The sequence below is a fragment of the Caenorhabditis remanei genome, chromosome I, assembly GCF_010183535.1.
Source record: "Caenorhabditis remanei strain PX506 chromosome I, whole genome shotgun sequence".
Taxonomy (NCBI): domain Eukaryota; kingdom Metazoa; phylum Nematoda; class Chromadorea; order Rhabditida; family Rhabditidae; genus Caenorhabditis; species Caenorhabditis remanei.
The window spans coordinates 5,065,183-5,088,599 of record NC_071328.1 but is presented as its reverse complement, the minus strand read 5'-3'; the positions used below and the strand labels follow the sequence as shown (position 1 = coordinate 5,088,599).

Here is a 23,417-nt window from a genome sequence, read left to right as displayed (position 1 = left end):
CTTTCTATACGATTCTATTCTCATCTAAATTTTGCTTCCAGAAAATAATGATGTTTCTATAATTGGCTCCCCCCTTGACAACAAAAATGTGATTCGAATAGTCTTCTCTCTCTCTCTCTCTGAAATCGTCTCGTCTATTCAAATAAACGAAATCAAGAAATTGTACAATGTTTATTTATTGTTAAAGCTTTTGTTCAGATTTTCAGATTTTCAATGGTACAGGTACATCATCTGGGAGATCATCGCCGAGATCAACTTCAACTCCGAGAGCATTGCACAATGAGTATAAAACCAGTTTCACATCCGCATGAATCGCCGTCTCCACCATTTTCTCATGAGCGGTCTCCTGATAATTAATGGTGGTCGTCTTGATGCCACGTGTCTTCGCATCCAACGGAAGAGATCCCATCGGAATGATTTCAAGTGATGTTCCGACGCAAAGAAGATGAGACGTCTGTTTCCACGCCTTCTTGATTTTATCCAGATGAGTTTCGCTGATTTCAGTGTCCCAGTCGAGTGTGGCGTCGCGAAGTTTTCCACGACACGGGCGGCCTGTTTTACTGTTTCCTTCGCAGTTTCGACCCGTTGGGTTGAGGCCGACACTCATCACGATCTCATCTCGCACGTATTCTCTGGAAATTTTCGGATTTGAAATAATCAAAACTTATGCATTGCATTTTTCTGTTTTCTCTGAAAAATCGTTATTTTTCATGGCTTCAACAGTGAAATGAAATGAAAGGAAATCAGGGAAAATCATACTTGTCAAGTTCGACTACAAAAAATGAGCCTTTTTTCCAATTTTTTTTTTGAAATTTTTGAAATTTTTCATCGAAAATGTGACTATTTTAGATGAGTTTTCAGAATTTCTTCTAAATCTGAATGATAGGCAAAAATTTGACTTTTTCGCAAAAAATTTCAAAGATTCGAAAAAAAATTTCAAAAAATTTGAATTTTGAACTTTGGCGACAATTTACCGGGCCTTGAAAAGTAAGAAAAACATCACTGAATGTTTCTGTTTTTCAGAAAGGCTTTGACTTTTTATGGTTTCAACAGTGGTTCTCACATGAAACGAATCTGGAAAAATTGTCAGATTTTCTGAAAAATTTAGGTGTCAGCGAGTGTAAATTTGAAAGATTGAGGGATATTTTCGAGATACTAAAACTATTTTCATGCGAAAATGTAATATTTATGCTTTTTAATCGAATTTTTCAGATATCTGGAATATAACTTCAATAATTTTAGTTTTCATTAGCATCCGGCAGTACTCGCAATTTAAATTTTCGAGTACTGCCGGATACTAATGAAAATCTAGAATTATATTCCAGATATCTGAAAAATTCGATTAAAAAGCTAAAATATTACATTTTCGCATAAAATAGTTTTAGTATCTCGAAAATAGCGTTTATAAACTTTAAAAACCAATTTAAATTTTTCACCGAACGGAATTTTTCACCGAACAAAGCTGCGATTTCGATAAGAGAGTTAATTTTTAAGAGAGTGAATACAGAAAAATGACAATTTTAGCCATTTCTTTAATATTCAGTAACGACTCAAAATCTTGAGAAAATACTGAAAATTCAGTTCCACGAGCTGATTTCAATCTCACCTGAAACAAGACTGGCAAACTTCGAGAAACAGATTTCCGTGCACTTCGACCAAATCCTCCACCGGAATTCCCACTTTTCGATCCAATCCATCGACATTTTGTGTGATGATCGTCTTGATATAACCCGCCTTGTGAAGAGCCAATATCGATTTATGGGACACTCCGGGACGGGCGACCTGGAAATCAACGCCTTCCGCATGTTTTCCCTCGGCTTGCAGTGTCCAGACACCTTGTTTTCCTCGAAAATCTGGAAGTTTCGAACCGGTACTGACGCCGGCGCCGATCAGTACGAAAATCGGTTTCCCGGTGGTTTTTGCGTTTCGGAAGTGGTCAGTGAGCGTTTTGAGTTTATCGATTATTTGTGCTTCTGTGTCGCGGATCTCTGGCTTTCCAATTACTCCTTTATCCGGATAATCTGATAGGAGACTTTCGTAGACTGATGTCATCTGAAATTAAATTATTGCTGAAATTCCTACCTGGCAGAGTTAAATAGACGATAATCATCCTGAACTACACACTTAAATTAAAAAAGCAAAGGAATGCGAGTAGATTCCGTTTGAGGAAACAATAAAATTCATTAATTTGTACTTGGATTAAAAATAGAGAATGAGACGAGAGAATGGGCACGCAGAGGAGAAAGTAAACGAGATCCGTAGTGGAAGAATATTCTAACTATTGATTCAAAATGAACGTCGTAAATCGTGAATCTACATACAGAAGAAGTATTAAAAAATGCATTATTTTGTTAAGGGGAAGCACCCTCCTAGGCAAGATCTAAAATTAAATTTTAAAACAAAAGAACACAAAATTATTGGAATGTCGGAATATGGACAGCTGAGGCGTTCATAAACTGTAGGGCGAGTGGATTGTCCTCTCGAAAAGCGGGGAGTTGTGTTAGAGTAGCTAGAAGTGGTCCCATTGAACCGAGGAGTGAGTCCATGAGCAAGTCGAGAGATCCGTTGATTGTGCCGACTTCATCAGCTCTGAAAAATAAGGATTGTTTGTGAACTCCGTGAAAAAAACCATTATACCTTGTGACAGCAGCCGCTCTTGTAGCTTGAGAGATCATACGAAACGCCGCTGCCGAATCGGCTGGCGTAACTCCCAAATCTCGTTCAGGAGATGCATCGACTCTTCGCTTCTCTCCTGTCCACCATCTCGCACGCTTCTCCATTGCAGACGGGCGGTACGAGGCGGCAAGGTCGGATAGCGGTGAAGTTGCTGAAATTATTCAGGAGTTTTCAGACGAAAAATAATATTTATGCATACGTCGATTCTTGACATCCTCATCAAACGGACTGAAATCCCTCTTGCTCCCAGTGACTCCACCTAATCCATCCTTCTTCCTTTTCGTATATTTCCGTCGCTGTTGTTGCTGAGGCGTCGTCGAATCAGCGTTCGCAGCAGCAACCGATGCATTCGTTGCCATTTCAGCTGCTCTCGCCGCATTCGCCGCCGCTTGCTTCTCCTCCATCTCCTTTTGGACTCTCAGACGGATTTTAATATCGTTTTTTGAGGGACGACCGACTTTTCGTTTCAATGGATACGTGTCTTCGTCTTCTTCTTTTTTGGGTTTTAGAGGTTTCATGGGCTTTGTTATGGGTGATTTGAATGTGGCCATCTTCTTTCTTCCCGTGTTTTTTGGTATTTCTTCGTGGGAACGAACCCATCCGTACCATTTACGACACTTTTTGTCAACACAACGCCATCTGGAAAATGGGAAATTGAATGGGATTTTGGCGAAAATTTGACATTTTTCATGAAAAATTCCACTTTCACTCACCTATGCCGATTACCACCACACATTTGCGGCCGCACTTGTCCATTACAATTTACGCAGTGTCGATGTCCACTCTCGGAGATTGGGGGTGTCTTTTCTACTTTGCTGTAACCACTTTAACAGTGTTGTCGTGTCTCTGTCATGTTTTTCGTTTAAAGATTCGTGGGACTTACTAGTGTTTTGGACGAGCACGATCGCGGATGCGGAGGGAGCTGGAAGTGGGTGAGTTGGAGCGCCCAAGGAGACCGGATGACGTGGAAATGTTTTGAGGCACGGGGCTGGTGGTTCGGGAACGAGGGGAGAGAACCTGGAAGTATTTACAGATAGATTTCATCGAAAATCAAACGGAAATTTTAGTTTTTCTACTTTTCTGTATTTCAGGGTCGCAAGACCGAGAGCCGCACCATATGAAGCTCTCACACCGTAAATCGACACCAGAGACGGCCGCTTTTAGCGAAAAAGTGAAAAAAATCCGTTCTATTAGCACGGCACGCTTCTTACAACCGCGCTTTATCAACCGAAGAAGATTTTGTGCGAAATTGAGAGATTCAGAGAAAAAGATACATTTTTCAAGAGAATTTCGGTGGAGCGCAGTTGTAAAAACTGTGCCGTGCTAATATTTCAGTTGAAAAAAACCGATTTTTTCTCATTTCTTCTATTCACCTGAACTCTTTTCTTTTTCTTCAACATTAGAGCTTTCCGTCTCGAAGCCTCCTCGTCATCCGAATCATCATCGTCAGAGTTTCGTTTCGGTTTCCGAGCTCGTTTCGCCGGTAACAAGTTCACTTTCTCCGCACTATTATCACTGAGACACTCTGTTTTAATTTCAAGTTTCGGTATACGCAGAGGTTCGTCGAGCATTTCACGAACAGCGTTCATTGTGGCGCCGCCTTGAGTTTTTATAACACCACAATGTGCTGCGAGACACTTCCAGATTCCGTTTACTATGCGACATTCAAACCCACAAGTGTCACAGAATTCGACTGCGGGTTGCAGCATTGGATTCAAATTGAGCATTTCTGGGCTCAACGGGCGGTCTATTGAGCCATCAGATGGCATATTATTGAGTGTTAGCATTAACTGATCTGCATGACTCTCCAAGTCTCCAGGATTATTGAATATTTCATCGAACATATCAGAGACTCCGGAGAATCCAGAAAGAGATATCATACGAGATCGTCTTCCAGATGCGCTTCCCGATCGATTTCTAGATCTTCCCAATAAATCAAAATCGAAAACTTTCGAACTGTTTCGTGATCTTCTAGATTTCCATGATTTCGCGTCGTCGTTCAACTCGAAATTTCCGAAAATTGCTTCACCGAAGAGAGCGTTGAAATCTGTGGAGTCCGCGTAATCTGGGAAAGCTTCCGATGTCGAGGGAGCGCCGCCAAGCAACGCGTTGCTTAGAAGCTTCTTTTTCGAGCCGTGAGAGCTTTCACTGTTCATACGATGCCTCTCTTTTCTCATCATATCACGAAGGAACTTGGATGCAGACGCGTTACTGGAGGCACGGGAACGAGTTCTGGAATAATTATTTAATTTTGAAATGTTTTTTTTTCAAAGTTTCAAGGAGCTTACTTCGTTGAAGCGCTGCCAGACCGCTGTCCCCTCATTTTACTTGGATCCGGACCCGCCATGATTGCATCCAAAAACCGTCCACTAGTCTGTCGTTTCCTTCCGCTTGTCGGTGAACTTGGCGGACTTTTTCTCTCTATTGTGGGAAAATTGATTTCATCTGAATCTGTCTGTAGACCTGCTGCTTTCCGGATCTCTTGAACAGCTTTATTGAAATCTTTCTGTTTTCGGGGAATCTCATGAATCGATTGATTCGATAAATAATCGGAAAGATCTGTTGGTTTCATGAAAGAAGTCTCCAAAGTTCCGAAGAACATTACTGGAATCCGCCGTGCTGGTGTGTCTTCACTTCTCTCTAATACCTGAAACACATTGATTTGTTTCTATTTAACAGAAAAATCGATAACTCACTTTAGCGGGCCACGGGGGAAAGCCCTTCATTTTTGCCCAAATCAAGTCATTTGGTTGAAAATTGTGAGATGAACACGAGGGTTCAGTGGAATCCATTGCAAATTTAATGTCTGTAATCGTGAGAAAACGATGGAGAAATTGATTTTTTGAAGAGAGAGAGGGAGAGACAATGAAAACACGACTAGTGCGCACACACCACGCGCCGGTTGGCAACAAGCGTCAATAGAGGGTGAGAGACACGAAATGTGTGTGGAGGAAGAGACATTTTACACTGGGTTAGATAAAACATAGCATAAAACATTTATTGAACAGGTTTCTGAGAAGAAAACAGTGGGAAATTGAAGGAAGGAGTGGAGAAACAAAAGAAAAATAAATCGAAAAAATTCAAAAATTAGATTTGGGTTACGGTAGGAGAGAAACTGTGTGACTTTGCGTAGTGTTCGGTGTACGCAGAGCCACGTGGGGAAAATTTCGAATTCGAATCATTCTGATGATTTTTTCCTGATTTTTGTCTGATTTCTCATTTTTCTGCTTCAAATTTCGCTTAAATGTATCACAAATTTTGCGCCGACAATCATTTTTATTGCGGGTATGCTTTCAGAAGATCGCGAATAGCTAATAAAGCGAAACTTTGGAAAGATGGTTTCCCGGGAGCAATGGGAAGACGCGTATCACCTCGCCGAGCGGATGTATATGGAGGAGCGGTCGTACAAACAATCTGAGTTGAATGTTCTGGAAAAGATTATATGCTCAAGATACGACACGATTTTCAAATACGACCCTTACACTGGTTTGTGAAGCAATGTGGATTAAATGAAGCCCTATTAATCCTTTCAGATGAATACAGCTTCATTTTACAAGAATTGAAATTCGAAGTACCAGTTGATCCGCATTGTCGTAAGATTGCAGAGGCAGATTTGGAAAATCTCAAGATTAACACTTTGAAAGTGCCATTCGAGGTTCCATCTTACGTCACAGTAAGACTTTCGTAGAGGGATAGATAAAAAAGTTACTCTCTTTTCAGGTCACTCCAATTTATGTGGCTCCCCCCTCAACAATGCTGATCTTCAATCATTCGCAGCCAGTAGCTGAAGGCTTGGAAGAGGCGCTTCAGAAAGCTTCACCTGGGCTTACCGTGAACCCATCGGAGACTGAAGTTACTCCTGGTGGCGAGTTCATATTCAAGCACAAAAATGGAAAATGCTATCGATGCATTGTGATTTCGGAAGTCAGCGATGAGAGAGTTGGAGAAAGCGATCGGAGATATGAGGTGGCCTTTCTGGATTATTGCCAAATTGTTCCAGTCAAGCTGAAGACGCTTTACATGCCAATAGATCTCACACTTGAGAAATATCCATGCGCTCTTCACTGTGTTCGTCCTCTCGGTATCGCCTCGTTCCGTTCTGTCTATCTTCCGGAATATAACAATGACATTCGGACATTCTACAATGACAGAACCAGAAGACGTGCTGGTGTTCCAGCTCTCATCTATGGAAAAAATGAAGATGAAAGGAAATTGGTCATGGACTTTCCATCGCTTCGTGGAAGCACATTCACGAATTCAGAAGAAATTAAATGCATTCTCGGACATCAAGGAGAAGCTCGCAAAGATCCAGTCCATTTAACATATCATCAGTTGATGAACAAGGAGATCCCAGAACTCGAGTACCCGGAAATCGAGGAACCCGAAGAGCAAGAGGAAGAAATTGTAAAAGAGCCAGTTGTTGAAAATAACAATCGTGAAGACGACGAAGATGATCCAGTGGAGTAAGTATTGACATTTGTATCTGAAACACAGTACAATACTAAAATTAAATTAAACATTTCCAGCTTGGATGATTCCGACGCTGACATTCCTAGCAGTACAATGCAAGTCACTCTCAAAACTGTTCTGGATGATGAATGCCCGTATGGTAAAGCGTGTATTGAGAAATTTATGCAACAAGCCAGGGAACTCCCACCATCCAGAAAGCAAAGCGAATCCTCTCCCCTGGAGCTTCCTCCACCATCGCTTGCGAAGAAATCCGCTCCAGTTCCACAGCAGAGAAATCTTCAAGAAGAGATTCCTTTTGACGCAAGATCCAACGCATCGATGTCGAGTCTACAGTCTACAACAATAAATCAGACGGCATCTTCCAATCCAACGCCACAGCCAACTGTTGATGAACAGGAGATCGAGGAAATCACTCCAAAGAAGGTTATGTCGAAAAATGACTCCGTATCGTCTGATGGTTGGGATACTCCGAAGAAGAGTGATGTGAAGGTTACGTCACCTGTGAAAGTTTGGCGTGACGAATTCGGTACAACTCAAAAGCCACTGATGGTTGAGTTTTTAGTATTGTTTTTGTTAACACCGTATTCATAGTTTCAGAAGCCGTCTGCCGCTGCTCCGATTATCAGATCGGAAGAAGATAACCAAGTTCGCACGCTGAAATCTTCAAGCCCTCCACCACCAGTTCAAAGACCGTTGACTCCAACTCCGCAGATTGTCATTCCAGCAGTTGAGCCAAAGAAGAGTAATCCGTTCCCAGTTCCATTGATGAACCTTCAAACTCATACTCCTGAGAAGTACAAGTTGAGTGCCGGCTTCTCTGCGAAGCAAAACGAGAAAAAGTTTGGGGAGATGTTTGGAAACAATGCGGAACCACCGTCATTCCCAGCCGTTGCGACCATAGAAAAGAATGGTACACATTCTAGTTTGTTCGGCCAACCACCTGTTCTCACTGACAATAAAGGTAGAGAGACTAATAATTTTAGAACGGAAATGAAAAACTATTATAGATCGTAACTCTTCATTCATTCAGTGGAAAGAGAATAGAGTAGAGAGTTCAGCTCGTCAGTCGCAACATTCGAGTGAATCTAGTTTTGCTTGTAATACCACAAAACGCATCGTCAAACAGAACGAGCAAACAGATGATGATAACGATTGGGGCTCACGAACCCTCGTCCCTGCACCAGATCAGGTTTGTAAGGTGCTGGAATATACGAAAATATTCCTTGTTGCAGGATGCCAACATATCGAAAGCATCAACGAATCAACTAATAAGCAAAGCGCAAGACAACTTCCAAGATAGTGAAAACGAAGATGGATGGGAAGTGTTGGAGAACACTAAAAACCAACCTAAAGATCTCACCATCACTGACAAGATCTTTGCGAATGTTATCCCAATTGATAAAGCTGCTGCGATGACCTTGTCGCACGTAGTCGACGATGAAAACTTCAGTAGAAGATCTGTCTGTTCCGGAGATTTCGGAGACAATGAGCCGGATTTGGAGCGTGGTGCTGATTCGGAAACAAGTAGGATATCGTATTGTCATTAAACCCAGTATAAATGCTTAATTTCAGTTGTGATCGTCGACGAGTTCGCTGAAGTATCCGACACTCTGAAACAGTTGGCCATTGCGTTCATTACTGCAATTCGTGATGCAGCGATACAGAAGAATCGTCCAATTTTCTCGTATGAGATGATTGGAATGGAATCGGTTAGTGGTGAAAATCGTTATTCAGTCAAATCAAGTTTACTTTTCAGATTTCGCAAAAAATGACGAATGAACTCGACAAGCGGTTCTGGAAAATCAAAGTCAACGAGGCCAAGAACTTCGACGGAGCCTTCGATTAGGCTGTCGTTTTCTTATAATATCCATCTCATAGTTAGCAATCTAGAGCTCCCCAAATTCTTTTTTTATCAATCAAATTCCATATGAGCATCGTTGTGTTGCCCATCTCGTCTATATATGCACTGTCTCCAACGTATCAAGTTTTATAATTCTGTTTTGTTTCTCATTTTTTGAAACCGACTCAAAATATCGGGTACGTGAATTCTTCAGATAGTCCCATACTCTTCATGGTCTCAATAAATGTTGTTCAAGGAGACAGTTGGAATGAGCTTGCAAGAAAAAACAACAAAGAGTAACGAATAATTTATGTTGTAACAATAATAATAATAATGAATGTGTGAGATGTCCCCCCTCTCTACGACAGCTCTCTGACGACACATTATCACAGCGGAGAAGCTTCTTTGCAGCTTTTGCTTCATCTTCTTGCTTCCGAGTTACTCATATTTCAGGTGCACTCTCTCTTTTCTTATTTCCTCTCTCTCTATCTCTATATTCCCTTTTCCCCCATCATCCTCATCATCATCATTTTCCTTGTCGAAACGACACGAATCACACATTTGATTGATTGACTTTTAACTTTTCTTTTAGTTTTTTTTTTCAGAAGAGTTCCCAATTACCACGCGTCTCCAGGTGCCCCAGCTTGTTTCTCAGTATTTGTTCCTTTTACTCTCCTTTTACCTTTTCCAAATATTCTAGTAGTCATTCAGTCGTTTCAAATTGCTTATTCATTTCCATCCCCCACTTCCCACCTGCTTCCTCTTCGCTTTTTATGTTTGTTTTCGGGCGAATTCGTAACTTGTGGAAGTTAAATAAGTAATAGGGAATAAGTATTTTGGATGAAAATTTTAGAAAATTAATAAGTTTTTAACTTGAAACCATTTATTGCTGGGACAGCTGTTTTGGGAGTTTTCCAGGAGTTTTCAGTATTCATTCACAGTTCTTTCTCCTCAAAAATACGCATAATTTTCAATAGAAAAGTGATTTTTGTGCTATTTAACTTTGAGCAAAAACTGCTAATTATTTATCTGAACTTTTTTAGAATACCGTACTTCTGCTGTTAAACTTTTAGAACTTTCTTTCAGATATCGAGGAAAATCTGTCGTTTTAAAACTTTTAATTTGTGTAAGTACCTTCGATTTTCTCAAATTTTGCTATCCGCATGAAATTTCGACAGTCTATTCGGGATATCGACAAGGAAATGAAGCAACTAAAGCCTTTTAAGGTTTCGGTGCTTTAAAACATGTATGGTTGAAATGCTGACGTCGTGAGGATTCTGAATCTGTCTTTAAATTTCTCCTAGTGTCTAAATGACCCGACTTAGCCTTACTTGTCTGCAGAAATGACATCATTCCACAATTCCGATTTTTGTTAAATTTCTGTAAAATGGTATCGAAAGTTTCATTGTTGTAGTTGACACTTTTCAATGAGAATCCCCAAGATTACCAGCGTCAAACGAGTAACTCTCTAAGGGCCACCCGCTCAAAAATGTTGTTCTAGATCTACCTAGATTCTCTACAAAAGTAGAAATTATGTGACAATAAAAGGTAGCATTGTCACATTGTCAAAATAAGGAATTTTTGCTGAAAACGAGATATTAGACTATCTTTTTGGAGGGTACTGTAATAAAACACGGAATGTCTTCAAGTATATTAGCTCGGCACAGTCCTTACAACTGCGCTCCACCGAAATGCCCTTGAAAATGTCTCTTTTTATCTGAGTCTCTCAATTTCGCACACAATTTTCTTTGGTTTCGGTAGAGCGCGGTTTTAAGAAGCGTGTCGTGCTGATACTTGCCAAGGCTCGTGCCCGAGGAAAAATTTTGAAGGTCCGACTTCAAAAAAGAACCAATCTTATTTTCCCAGAATTTCTTCTAATTCTGAATCATGGTCGAAAATGTGACTTTTTTGAAACAAAAAATTTTAAAAAATTGAATTTTGAAATTTGGCGCCAATTTTGCTGACAAGGCCCGGCCCTGGACGGTATGTCTTCAAGAGAAAAAAGGTCGACTCAACTCTCTTCGTGGATCCTCATAACCGTACAAAAATTAGCTGAACTTTGGTTGAAAAGTTATTCTGAAAACAGAAATTCTCATTATTTTCCCAATTACTTCGATAATTTTCTGAAAGTCGGAAACTTCAAATAATTTATCTTCGTTTCGTTAACCTAGACTGCCTCTCCGTGGCTTCTCAGACATAGAAAAAGCAACCTATAATATAATATTCTGACCTCTCAACTCCCTCTTCTCTCTCTCTCTCAAATATTCCAATCTCCTGCCTTCTCCTTTCATCCGAAAAGCCGTTTTGTCCAGCTTCTGCTGCTGTGAAATGCAAAAAAGGTGTTTGTCTTCTGTCCCTCTTCACAGAGCAGTCAATTCACCCTCCCTTTCATGTCCAGGTAATACTTCTTCTCTCTCCATTCTATTCCTTTTTCCTTTCTCTTCTCCAGAGAACTTTTTCTTTTTTCGTTTCTCTCTCTCACTGTTGGCGTCTCTCTCTCTCTCTCTCTCTTCTCTCTTTTCTGGAAGAGATAGAAGGCTAAAAGGCATCTTAGAAAGGGGATGAGAAGAAGAAGAAAACGGAGGAGGAGGGGCCATAGTTTAGAGGAGAAAACGGGGAGAAAGGCTCCTTCTTTTGCTCTTCTTTCCTTTTTTTCTTCCTCTCCGAGTCTTCGCATAACTATTAGCCACCCCATCATCACTCCGTTTTCTCAGCTTTTCATCTCCTCCTCTTTCTCATCTTTTTACGATTACTATTCACCAGATTAGCCCGGGGTTTAATCTCTTTTCAACTTTGATCTCCCTTTTTTTGGGTTTTTTGGGGAAATGGTCAGTTGGGGTGAATGGGATCCTTCAAGTCCCTTTTTGTAAATGATGTTACCCTTAATAACTAATTATTCGATTCTCTTCCCCTTTCTGTTATTAATACCCGGTTTTCATTCTCAGGATAAGTCTCGTGAGTTACTTTTCCTGACCTCCGTACAATTCTTCTGTACATCCATCCAGTACCGGTCACAATGATATGAACTTTGGCCGTTTTCAGTTGAAACTTTTCAACTTTGAGAGTGTGAATTGGTAATTTTAATTAACACCCAGTAGGTTTTTAATGAATCATGCAGATCAAACCTTGATCTCCATTTTTGTAGTTGACAACTTTTTTGTACGAGCACTCCCTAGTAAGTTACGTATCGACGAAGTGATTTCTCCCTAAAATCGACCAATTTCAGTGTAAAATAGTGCGATTTTTGAGCTGTCTTCTTAAAATGGCCATAACTCTCTAAGGAGTGTCCTTGCAAAAAAGTTGTCCACTACAAAAATGGAGCTCTACTTTTAATCTGTATGATTCATTAAAAACCTACTGGGTGTGACAATCAGATTAACCATGACACCTCTCAAAGTTGGACAATTTCAACTGAAAAAGGCAAAATTTAATACTTTTCAGCGGTACTATCTATTTAAATGATTCAATACATAAAATTCAATTCAATTAAGTTTGAGACTCCCTGGCACTGTCATGTTCTTTCCAATTAAATAGCTATATTTATTGTATAGATCAAACTGTTTTAGTTTTTGAGATATGACACTTTTTATAAAGGATGTTGAAGGGGAAGGATATTAACAGGAGAGAGAGCAAACAGACGAGACACTGTAGATTCTCTGAACTTCAACTCAAATAGTTAATTTGAAGGAGATGTGTAGATCAAACCTTGATCTTCATTTTTGTAGTTGACAACTTTCTAATTGCTCTTTCAGCTATTGAGATACGAAGCTTTGAAGGGAGGTGGCTGTAATAGAAGCTTTAAAAAACGTTAGTTATAATTCTTTTAATCTGAAAAAATTAGAAAGCTATCAAAAAGTTGTCAATTACAAAAATGTATTGCGATGTTTAATTAATAAAATTCCCGAAAATTAGATAGTTGGGATTCAAAGGTACTTAGTGACAGGCTCTCAAAGTTGGGTATTTTTCAGTAATTTCACGATATTTTTTTTCCATATTTATCCTTATTTTCCGTCTTTTTCTGCAAATCTGTTTCCAGTTTTTTAACCAAACACCCAAATGTTTGCAGATGTGGTATCACCGTCTAACCACCCTTCTCCTAATAATCTCCATTATCCATTCAGTTCGTTCGAAACGAAAATTGAAAGAACAGGAGATCATTCAACGAATTCTGAAGGATTATGATTGGAGAGTGAGACCGAGGGGAATGAATGCAACGTGGCCAGGTACTGGAGGAATTCTGAAGGCGTCCTTCGATGACGTGCTTCAGAATACTTTAGAGAAGAAGACACTTGAGAAACTTTTTTGTACTTAGAAGGAGCAGCAGACGGAGGGTTCAAAAATTAGAAAAAGAGAGAAAATTGCAGACACGGGCGGTCCTGTTCTCGTCACAGTCAATATCTACCTCCGATCAATATCCAAAATCGACGATGTCAACATGGAATACAGTGCTCAATTCACTTTCAGAGAGGAATGGACCGATCAACGACTTGCTTATGAGAGATATGAGGAATCTGGAGATACTGAGGTATGCGAGTCGCGGCGAGACAGTTCGTGTCATGCCTGCTCTTATCATCGCCTTGAGTCTAGCACGTTTTCTCCGCTTGCGTGGCCGAGTGGTTAAGGTAGATGAGCGGCGATCCGAAGGTCAGGGGTTCGATTTCCGGTGGCTACCAATTACTTTTTTTCTTTTTCTCTCTCCATCCCATTCACTATTTCCAAGTCTATTCAGAAGAATGAAAGGACCAATGCCATTTTTTGTGTGTGTAGCTAGTGAATGAAAGGAAAAGAGACAACCTTTTTGTCATTCTGAGATTTTAGTTAGTATGCTCTTAGGGTCTCTCTTCTCCATCGTCTTCTTCGACACAAAGTGGTGCTCTGAAAAGAAATGAAATAGAAGAAAGTAGGGAGAGAATACAAATTGGATTTAAGGGATTTTGGAGAAGAAAAAGGGGTCAAAAGAAGTGGACAAAGAGAGAGAGAGAGAGAGAGTTGAGTTGATAGAATAGAGAGAAGTGGAAATAGGTTGGGATTTGAAAAGTATTCGAAGTGCACGGAGACTTTTATCTGAGTATGTAAGGGGTCAGGCACAAAAGTATGGAATCAAGGTGAACATTAAAAATAACCATTTTTCAATCTGCAGGTCCCCCCATTCGTCGTTCTTGCAACATCTGAAAACGCGGATCAGTCTCAACAAATCTGGATGCCCGACACATTTTTCCAGAATGAAAAGTAAGTTTTTTGAAGGAATTCGGAATGAAAAAGTGCTCCACCGACAAGAAAATTAAAGTGCAACTTTAAAACTCATTTATCTCAAAAACTGGAGTAGGTGCAAAGAAAACGTCAACTAATAAAATGTAGAGGAGAATATTTTCTACATTTTATCTGTTGAAAACTTTTTGATAGCTACAGTACAAGCGGAGGTACAAGCTTTTAAAGTTGTAACTTGAAAACAGAGACGCAGACAACGAGACACTCTCGTTTTTCTGTTGTCAATGGAGCGCACTTTCCACTATTACGAGTATACCATATGAAACTTTCATAAATTCCATTCATTCATTTTTTTTCTCTCTGACAAAACACATTTTCTGTCATTTTCTTTTCTTCTTTTGCGTGTCAAAACCACATGTGCTAAGCGCAAAAAAAAAGATAGAATTTATGATTTTCTTTTCTGTTTTTTTTTGCCGCTTTTTTCACACATTTTTGAGAAGGAAGGATGTCAAAGAAGAAAAATAATCAAATTTGTTTAGAGAAATTTTTGAGAAAAAGGATAAACAAAATCCGTTTATTTCCGGGGAAAACCAGATGTGATCGGGAGGATTTTTGGATTAGAAATCTTAAAATAAAGATAGATTATTTGAGGGAACTACAGTAATCCTGTCTAAACATAAAATTTCAGAGAAGCTCGACGGCATTTGATCGACAAACCTAATGTTTTGATCAGGATTCACAAAAATGGGCAGATTTTGTATTCTGTTAGGTAAATCACACTGACAAAAATGATTTGGAGCCAAAAGGAATCGAACCAAAGACTCCTTGTACTATGGTCATCCCTCTTATCCACTGAGCTACCATGTCGATCCAGGATGAATGGGTGCGCAAAGGAAATCTACGATCCCACCCGGATGGCTCAGTGGATAAACAGGGGACCAAGACGCAAAGGGTCATTGGTTCAACTTTTCTAGCTTTATTTCATTTTTCTTCGTTTTTTGCATATCTAATTCTTCATTTCCAGATTATCCCTGGTACTCTCTTGCCCAATGTCCCTCGAATTCTACCCACTTGATCGTCAGAACTGTCTGATCGATTTGGCTTCTTGTGAGTTCTCATCCAGATTTCCAGACATATATATTTTTTGAATATCTAGATGCGTACACAACGCAAGACATCAAATACGAGTGGAAAAGCACAAAACCAATCCAACAGAAAGATGGTCTTCGGCAGTCACTTCCATCTTTTGAGTTGCAGGACGTTGTGACGGATTATTGTACCTCTCTTACTAATACAGGTAACAGAGTAGCTGGTTTGGAAGTTTATATGTCAAATTAACAATGGTTGAATAGCCCTTGAAATTCTGCGTGTTTTGAGCTGAAAATTGATATTGTATTTGTATTCTGAACAAAGTTATGAAGCTTCAAAGTTGAGTACCCGCGACATTGCGATCACTCTAGTTTGACCTGACGTAATTTTGTTCAGAATTAGACTAGATACACGATTTTTATCTCAAAAGGACCGCATTTTCAAGGGCTACAAAATGAACTATTTTTGTGCTTGACATCTTGCTTGAAAGCTTGTTTAATCCCGTCCGATCCCCCAGTCCTTTTACCAAATCGCTTTCTGTCTCTTGTTCAGGCGAATATTCATGTCTACGTACCCGTATGGTCCTCCGTCGAGAGTTCAGTTACTATCTACTTCAGGTGTCTTTTTTTGTCTCTTTTCGTCCATTTTCTAACCTGTCCTCGTGTCCTTTTTCAGCTTTATATCCCAAGTTTTATGCTTGTTATTGTCTCATGGGTCTCATTTTGGTTGGATAAGGATTCAGTTCCAGCGAGAGTCACGTTGGGTGAGTTGAAACAGTATAGATCAAGATAATATTGATTGATTTTTAGGAGTAACTACACTTTTGACAATGACTACTCAAAGTTCTGGTATCAACGCAAAACTGCCACCCGTCAGTTATACAAAAGTGGGTCCAGAATCTTCCAGAATCTCGAAAATTTCAAATTTTCCCTTAGGCTATCGATGTATGGATTGGAGTATGTCTTGCATTTATTTTCGGAGCACTTTTGGAGTTTGCATTAGTCAATTATGCGGCGAGGAAGGATATGACACAGGTCTCGCAGCGAATTGTAAGTTTTGTCATTCAATCGTTTATATCTCAAAAAGTAAAAAAGCTACGACAAAGTGTTCAACTAATAAAATATAGAAAATGAAATTCTCTATACTTTGTAAGTTGAAAGCTTGTCAATAACTGCAAACACAACGTAGATACAAGCCCTCAAAGTCAAGACATAAAACCGAGAGACATAGACAGCTAGACACTCTCGTCGTCTGCGTATCTCGTTTTTCGTGTAGTTCATTGAGTGAAAAATAGAAGAAGATTACCAACACATCGCACACGATTTCTTAAAAATTTCAGAGACAAATGAAACAACTACCAACTGATGGATACCGCCCATTATCTTCCTCACAAGGACGGTCTTCATTTTGCTGTCGAATTTTCGTAAGGAGATACAAAGAAAGATCAAAACGAATCGATGTGGTTTCGAGATTGGTGAGTTTTCCCTACGTTTCTGGATGATCAGGCGAGGTTTGACAAAGCGCCGAAGGTACCCCGATCCAGTTTTCCTCTACACTTTTCTGTTTCTCACCACTCTCTTATCGGCGCTCTTTCTCTCGTTCCGGCGTGCCGTCGATAGCTCAGTTGGTAGAGCGGAGGACTGTAGAGTCAGTGGTTATCCTTAGGTCGCTGGTTCGAATCCGGCTCGACGGATTTCTTTTTCTTTTTTGAAAAAAAATCTTTATTATTTTCAGGTCTTCCCAATCGGCTACGCGTGCTTCAATGGTACCCTCGCCCTTGCCTTTTCTATAACTTAATGTCTTTTCTTTCAGTGCTTTATTGGGCCGTCTACCTCATGTGAAACCTGAATGCGTGTTGTTTACCTTATGTCAAACTTTCTGTGTATTCAAATTGCTCTTTTTCTATTTCTGTGCCTTTTTCCCCCGATGTTTCTGTCTTTTCTCGCGTGCGAATCGACCAAATTTTCTTGTCGATCATTTTTAGGTGAATACAGTTGTGCACGGGTTGTATTGCGTCTACGCAGAGAATACAGGTGAGTATGGATAGATCTCATTTATCTGGAAATCTTAAAACTTTTGAAAGAAATGTTCAACTAACAAAATGAAGAAAAATATTTTTTCTATATTTTGTTAGTTGAAAACTTTTTGATACAAGCAGAACTAAAAAAGTTATGAGTATTTAAAGATAGGCATCCAAAAAGCTGATATGAGAGACGCAGACAACGAGACTGTCTAGCTGTCTGCCTCTCTCTTTTATCCAGGGAGCGTACTTGCATTCCCATCAATTAACAAATGTAAATCCAATTTTCTCTGATTTTCAGTTATTATCTCATTCAACTCTATATTCCGTGTATTATGCTTGTCGTCGTCTCATGGGTCTCGTTTTGGCTTGATAAGGTGGGTGATCTGGAAACATCTACAGTAACCATATCTCATTTTTAGGATGCTGTACCAGCTCGTGTATCACTGGGAGTCACCACTTTGCTGACAATGACCACTCAAGCGAGTGGTATCAATTCGAAACTTCCGCCAGTTTCTTATATTAAAGTGAGTTGGGAAAAGTAGCATGGGATCCCATGTTACCTGATCAGGTTTATTTTTGGATATGTTATAGAAAAGGACCACTTTTTGATAGCTTTGCGAGGTTTAGAGATACAACGCGTACAAAGTCAATATGCAACTTGTCTTTAAAGGAGCATATCTCAAAACCCTTAAAAGCTATTCAAAATTGTTAACTACAGAAATGGAGATCTACATTTGATCTACATGCCACACACAATCTTAAAACCACCGAATTTCCAGGCTGTCGATGTTTGGATTGGAGTGTGCCTCGCATTCATTTTTGGAGCACTTTTAGAATATGCAGTCGTCAATTATTATGGAAGAAAAGAGTTTTTGAGGAAGGTGAGAAATATGATTTTCTTTTACAAAGTGGAAAATAACAAGCAATTAGTATATGGAGTCAAATTTCTTCTTTAGAGTCAATTAACAAAACCTAGTAATGCGTCACGGTGTTTCCAAAGATTTCAATGGAGCGCAATTGAGATATGTTTAATTTTCAGGAAAAGAAAAAGAAGACACGAATTGACGACTGTGTGTGTCCATCGGATCGTCCGCCACTTCGTCTCGATTTATCAGCGTATCGAGGTGTGAGGAAGCTTCCGATTGTGAAGAGGTATGCGGGTTTTTTGAATATTCGATATTTGGTGACGCGCTTTGTGCGGAGTCTCATTGAGTGTGACCGTGGAGTTATGGCACAAGACCTATATCATTGGAAAGCTGAGAAAACGCTGATTCGTAATGTATACTCAGTTTTTGTCCTCGAAGTCTGGTACTCGAGAAAAACGAGGTCAAAGTTTGGATCACTGACATGTCATTATCTTACTTTGACCCCGTTTTCTCGCATACCAGGCCTCGAGGGCAAAAACTGAGTATATTTTTGGAGCCAGCATTTTCTCAGCTTTCCAATGATATAGGTCATGTGCCATAACTCTACGGTGACCTGGAGGCCTTCCCTTGTTTAGGATACGAATCCAAAAGTTGGGAGTTGAAAGCTGGCTAGTTTTTAGCAATCGCCCTGTCTGTTAGTGAACTTTCGCTGGGAACGATTGGAGCTTCCGCTTTTCAGAACTGACCAAACCGTCCTAATCAGAACTGATACGAATTGGAACTTTCAAATCTAGCTCTGATGACATCGAAAAAACGTCTAGCCATCTTTTGCTCGGTTCTGATTAGTACCAGTTATGATATAGGCGGTTCGTATTCAATGCAGCGAGAAATAGAACCACGTATTCGAGAAAAATTACCTAATCAGTTGGAAAAGGCACGCATTGACACTCCGTATCGAATGCACACGACGGCGCAGCGACTTGAATTCTCAGTCATTGTCAGTGGAGCGTGATTGCAAAGAAATGCAAAAACTCTTAATAGAGCGCACTTGATCGGTGTCAACTTGAAATCCAGAATTCCTTCAACCAACTCTCAAAAGAAATTATCTGTTTCAGGATAAGCGAACTCCTATCCGCCAATATCGACATATCTCGGAGGGTTGATTTGATGTCCCGACTGACATTCCCACTTACATTCTTCTCATTTTTAAGTGAGTTTTTTTAAGTCTCCAGAGAATCTCTTTCAGAAAACCAATCGATAATTTTCAGTATTCTACTACCAAGCCTATGTAAAACAAAGCCGTGATCCGTGATTGATGACATCAATTTTTGAATATTTTATCCTTGTTTTAATTTCGTAATATTTAATATTAAAACCCATGACAACTCTTCATTTTTTGTAAATATCAGATTTCTTTTTGTGAAATAATTGTTGATTGGATTCATATTTTTTGGTGCCGAATAAATATAGGTACCTTATTTTGTCACACATTTACTTTTTTCGTATTCTGGTGCACCTGGAGAGATCGGAAACAGAAACTGTAAAAATGTTTAAAATTCCAATTACAGCGTAAAAACGTAAAAGACGTTTTTAAAATGTTATTTATGAAAATGGAAAAATAATCCAGAAATGTGTCCGATGACAAACAGTACCGGTCAAAAAGATATGTACTTTGGCCATTTTCAGTTGAAATTGTCCAACGTTGAGAGTTTGAAATGGTAATTCTGATTGTTACACTCAGTATGTTTTAAATGAATCACACAGATTAAAAGCAGAGCTTCATTTTTGTAGTTGACAACTTTTTTGTACGGACATTCCCTAGCAAGTTACGTATCGACGAAGAGATTTCTCAATAAAATCGACCAAGTTCAGTGTAAAATAGTGCGATTTTTGAGCTGTCGTCTTAAAATGACCATAACTCTCTGGGGAGTGTCTGTACAATAAAGTTGTCAACTACAAAAATGGAGTTCTATTCTTGGTTGCTGGTTTTACCAGAGCTGCAATGACTTTTTTTTATACAGAAAACCAGATTTTCAGAAAAAATGAGATTTTCAGCCATTTCAGCCAATATTTCTTTTTCTACAACTTTAACAGTTTCAGAGCATCCTCAAGTACATTCAGTGCAATTTTTATTAGAAAATGTTTTCTGCCCAAGAAGTTATACTCTTTTTTTTGATAATCGATTTTTCTGTAACAAAAAAGCCCTTGTTGAAGTCGACTGCTAATCTTGATGTGAATAAAATCTGCAATTTATCATTGCGATAATAAATTTCTTTTACTAAATAAATTGGTTTAAGGCTTTTTTGGATTTCTGAAAACCGAATAATTTCAAGATCGCTTTCCAGCTTTACAGATTTCAGATCTTTTGTTTCTCTTTTTCCCAAAAAGCAAGGAAAGAGATCCTTTTTTCAAGAAATTATGCCCATGGATTGGTCCATTTTCATTCAATAAAAACCTGAATCAAAAATATCTTTAATATCTATCCGCACGTGAGTTCTCCTCGTGAGATCTCTACTCTCTTTCTCTAATCCTCTCTCAATCCAACACTATTTTCTTACTGTTAGCTACGTGCGCAAGGATCACAAAGAAAGGTGTGATGTGATAAGTGCGGTAGCCGCCACGAGAGGTAGGTGATAACTGATTGAGCAGAGAGACAGAGAGAGGTTGAGTATATTTACCCATCCAAATAGAATTTCACGGGGGGCTCGGTACGCACTAAAATCTCTTTCGTAGGATATATTGAAGATGAAAAAGGGTGAGAACTTCTCACCCACCCCCCTCTCTCTTTCTTTTTTTGAGACCGTTTACTGTTTTGATCTCTCTTTTCTCAAAGAACCGTTTCTTCTTTGATCTTTTTTCGAATTTCTTTTTGATGGGGATTAGGGATTTGTAGTTTTAGAAAGAATTATACATTTTCAAGTAATGGCAGAAGAAGGGTTTTGAAAATTTTGTAGGTAGCAGTTGGAGAACTTTTTTTAATCCATGACAAAATGCAATTGACTGGTTTAGGCTCTGAAAAATGAGGATCTTCGGGAGGAGTAGAAAAGTGATTAGAGAAATTTCTGCCAATTTCGTAGAAGGGTTCTTCTGATTCAGTTTTTGAGGGAGGACTAAAGCCATATTTTTAATTTTTAGATTCCGATACTTCTCACAATTCTAAGATACTTTCATCAATGGAGCATATGCTAAAAATCGCTTTGAACGCTACAATTCCCGTTCTCCTTTCTCAAAAAGAGCCTTCGTGGAAGAGTTTTTCAGCGCGGCCGTGTAGTCCTCTCGGACGAGATTTCTGTTCAATTTCTCGTTTCTTCGTTTTTTTCTACAAACTCTTGTGTTTTTTTCTATTTATATCGGAAAAAAGAAAAACAACTACGGAAACTTAATGGAAAAAGGAAGGAAATGAGAAATTGAGCAAAAATCTTGTCCGAGAGGACTACACGTCCGATCTGAAAAACTCTTCCACCTAGGCTCTTTTTGAGTCTGGAGGACAAGAATTGTGCCGTTTAGAGCGATTTTTAACATATGCTCCAATGATGAAAGTTTCTTAGAATTGTCTGAAGTATCATAATCCTAATGACAAAAATGACTTCAGTCCTCCTTTAAATATTGATACTCTCAATACACCAAAAACTGCAGGCGGGATACTTCATAAAGACTCGAAGCGGTTTGAAAACACAATTCTTTGAAAATTTGACTATTTATGTATTCTTCTGATTTCGTTTTTTCTCATTTCTGCAAAAAAATAGTTCAAATGATAATCACGGATAGAAACAAAAAAATTTGCTCCGTCCAAAAATCTGAAACTGAAAAAACGGAACAATCGAACTAGAATACATATACAATTGAACACAAAAAGGTACGAAAATCGGAAGTCGTTTATTTCATCGTCAATTGATCTATCCATCTCTTTTTCTGACAATCGATGTATCTCACTACATTCTCCCATTTTTCATTTTTTCTGTGCTGCAAGTGAAGAAGAAAAAGAAGAAAAAGAAGAAGGACCAAGTGTTGTTTGAATCAGAGAGAAAAAGAATCAGAAGGCATCTCTCTCTCTCTATTTCATTCATTTGTTGTTCCCGAGAGAAAAAGAGAGAAAAAGAAAAAAAGATTCTCCCGAGAGCTCCCGCCGTCCAACTAGCTCATCACACTTATTATTTTCAGTTTTTATTATTCCGACTCTCTTTTTCCTTTCGTTTCATTCCTTTCGCTTCGATCTGACGTTCTGGAATCGTTTAGATCTGAAGCATAGGAAATATTATTTCTGATAGAGATCTTGATTTTAAAGAAAGTTTAGCGAAAACTTGAATTGGCCTGGGTTTGTTATAATGCTCACGAAATTTCGAATTCTAAACTTCTCTGAACCGTGAACTTTTTTTGACAACATATTAGCACGGTACTCTTCTTACAACTTCTTACAGCTCTACCGAAACCGAAGAAAACAGTGTGCGAAATTGAGAGACTCAGAGAAAAATAGAAATTTCTCAAGGAGATTTTGGTGGAACGCAGTTGTAAGAACTGTGCTGAGCTAATACAAATACTATTAGTTTTAATTCTGCTAGTTAAGAATCAATATTTTGAAGAATTTGAATTTGTTATAACTTTCGAAAATGATGAGAACCGACAAGTATATTCACTTATCTTTTAGCAGTATCAGATTTTCAGATTTTATTTAAACTGAGAGTTTTGTTCAAAAATCAGTCCAAAATACTAGTTTTGCTAGAATAAAAACTTATTCACTCTATTAGACCTGCACTTCTCTATACATGTCCTGGTTTCGGCACTTGACTGAAATTCGAGCCAGGCGCAGGTTTTCATTAAGAGGGCTGAATTTAGGGGTAGATTTTCCCAGAACTGTCAAAAATCGGGCCGGCCCGGTTGGCGCGGATTCACAAAATGTTTGTAAATTCTTTGAAAATTTATAGTAAAAGTGCTCAAACTATCATACATATTCACATTTTGATTTAATTCAATAAAGTCGTAGAAATTAACCATACTGGATTTCACATAACATTTTTTTGACACAAAAACAAACTATTTTAACCCATAATTTCAGTTTTTAAGTTTTGAATATTCTGGATTTCTAACTGCTTCTGAATTTACACATTTTATAAAATCAACTAGGGAAAACCAGAGAACTCCGTCAGGTCTGATTACTGCAATCTATCCTTTAACTTCCGAAACCGTTACAACGGAAACCTTTCAAATAAATATTAGCACGACACGATTCTCACAAGCGCGCTCTACC

At 38.9% G+C, this 23,417-nt stretch overlaps 5 protein-coding genes across 5 annotated transcripts; 3 read left to right on the top strand and 2 right to left on the bottom strand.

The window, feature by feature from the left end:
* Positions 1 to 202: 202 nt before the first annotated feature.
* GCK72_000836 (uncharacterized protein) lies at positions 203 to 2,052 on the bottom strand (the record flags this gene model as incomplete). The annotated part of the gene is made up of 2 exons (XM_003109232.2): positions 203 to 632; positions 1,607 to 2,052. The coding sequence occupies 2 exons, from the start codon at positions 2,050 to 2,052 to the stop codon at positions 203 to 205; spliced, it is 876 nt and encodes a 291-aa protein (XP_003109280.2).
* A 362-nt stretch (positions 2,053 to 2,414) lies between these two features.
* Positions 2,415 to 5,468, bottom strand: GCK72_000835 (uncharacterized protein; the record flags this gene model as incomplete). The annotated part of the gene is made up of 8 exons (XM_003109117.2): positions 2,415 to 2,589; positions 2,638 to 2,827; positions 2,876 to 3,315; positions 3,390 to 3,491; positions 3,560 to 3,693; positions 4,050 to 4,908; positions 4,965 to 5,323; positions 5,373 to 5,468. The coding sequence occupies 8 exons, from the start codon at positions 5,466 to 5,468 to the stop codon at positions 2,415 to 2,417; spliced, it is 2,355 nt and encodes a 784-aa protein (XP_003109165.2).
* Positions 5,469 to 6,011: 543 nt separating this feature from the next.
* GCK72_000834 (uncharacterized protein) lies at positions 6,012 to 8,992 on the top strand (the record flags this gene model as incomplete). Its single annotated transcript, XM_053722708.1, has 9 exons — positions 6,012 to 6,162; positions 6,210 to 6,349; positions 6,397 to 7,139; positions 7,203 to 7,695; positions 7,744 to 8,107; positions 8,154 to 8,335; positions 8,379 to 8,670; positions 8,719 to 8,855; positions 8,903 to 8,992. The coding sequence occupies 9 exons, from the start codon at positions 6,012 to 6,014 to the stop codon at positions 8,990 to 8,992; spliced, it is 2,592 nt and encodes an 863-aa protein (XP_053591353.1).
* Positions 8,993 to 13,052: 4,060 nt separating this feature from the next.
* Positions 13,053 to 17,124, top strand: GCK72_000833 (uncharacterized protein; the record flags this gene model as incomplete). Its single annotated transcript, XM_053722707.1, has 13 exons — positions 13,053 to 13,209; positions 13,351 to 13,511; positions 14,127 to 14,215; positions 14,883 to 14,963; positions 15,219 to 15,301; positions 15,351 to 15,491; positions 15,836 to 15,900; positions 15,959 to 16,046; positions 16,093 to 16,169; positions 16,219 to 16,332; positions 16,623 to 16,757; positions 17,018 to 17,048; positions 17,096 to 17,124. 13 exons carry the CDS (start codon positions 13,053 to 13,055, stop codon positions 17,122 to 17,124), a joined length of 1,251 nt encoding a protein of 416 aa, XP_053591352.1.
* Positions 17,125 to 17,638: 514 nt separating this feature from the next.
* Positions 17,639 to 19,484, top strand: GCK72_000832 (uncharacterized protein; the record flags this gene model as incomplete). Its single annotated transcript, XM_053722706.1, has 6 exons — positions 17,639 to 17,680; positions 17,726 to 17,830; positions 18,086 to 18,187; positions 18,346 to 18,458; positions 19,288 to 19,382; positions 19,441 to 19,484. The coding sequence occupies 6 exons, from the start codon at positions 17,639 to 17,641 to the stop codon at positions 19,482 to 19,484; spliced, it is 501 nt and encodes a 166-aa protein (XP_053591351.1).
* Positions 19,485 to 23,417: the final 3,933 nt, after the last annotated feature.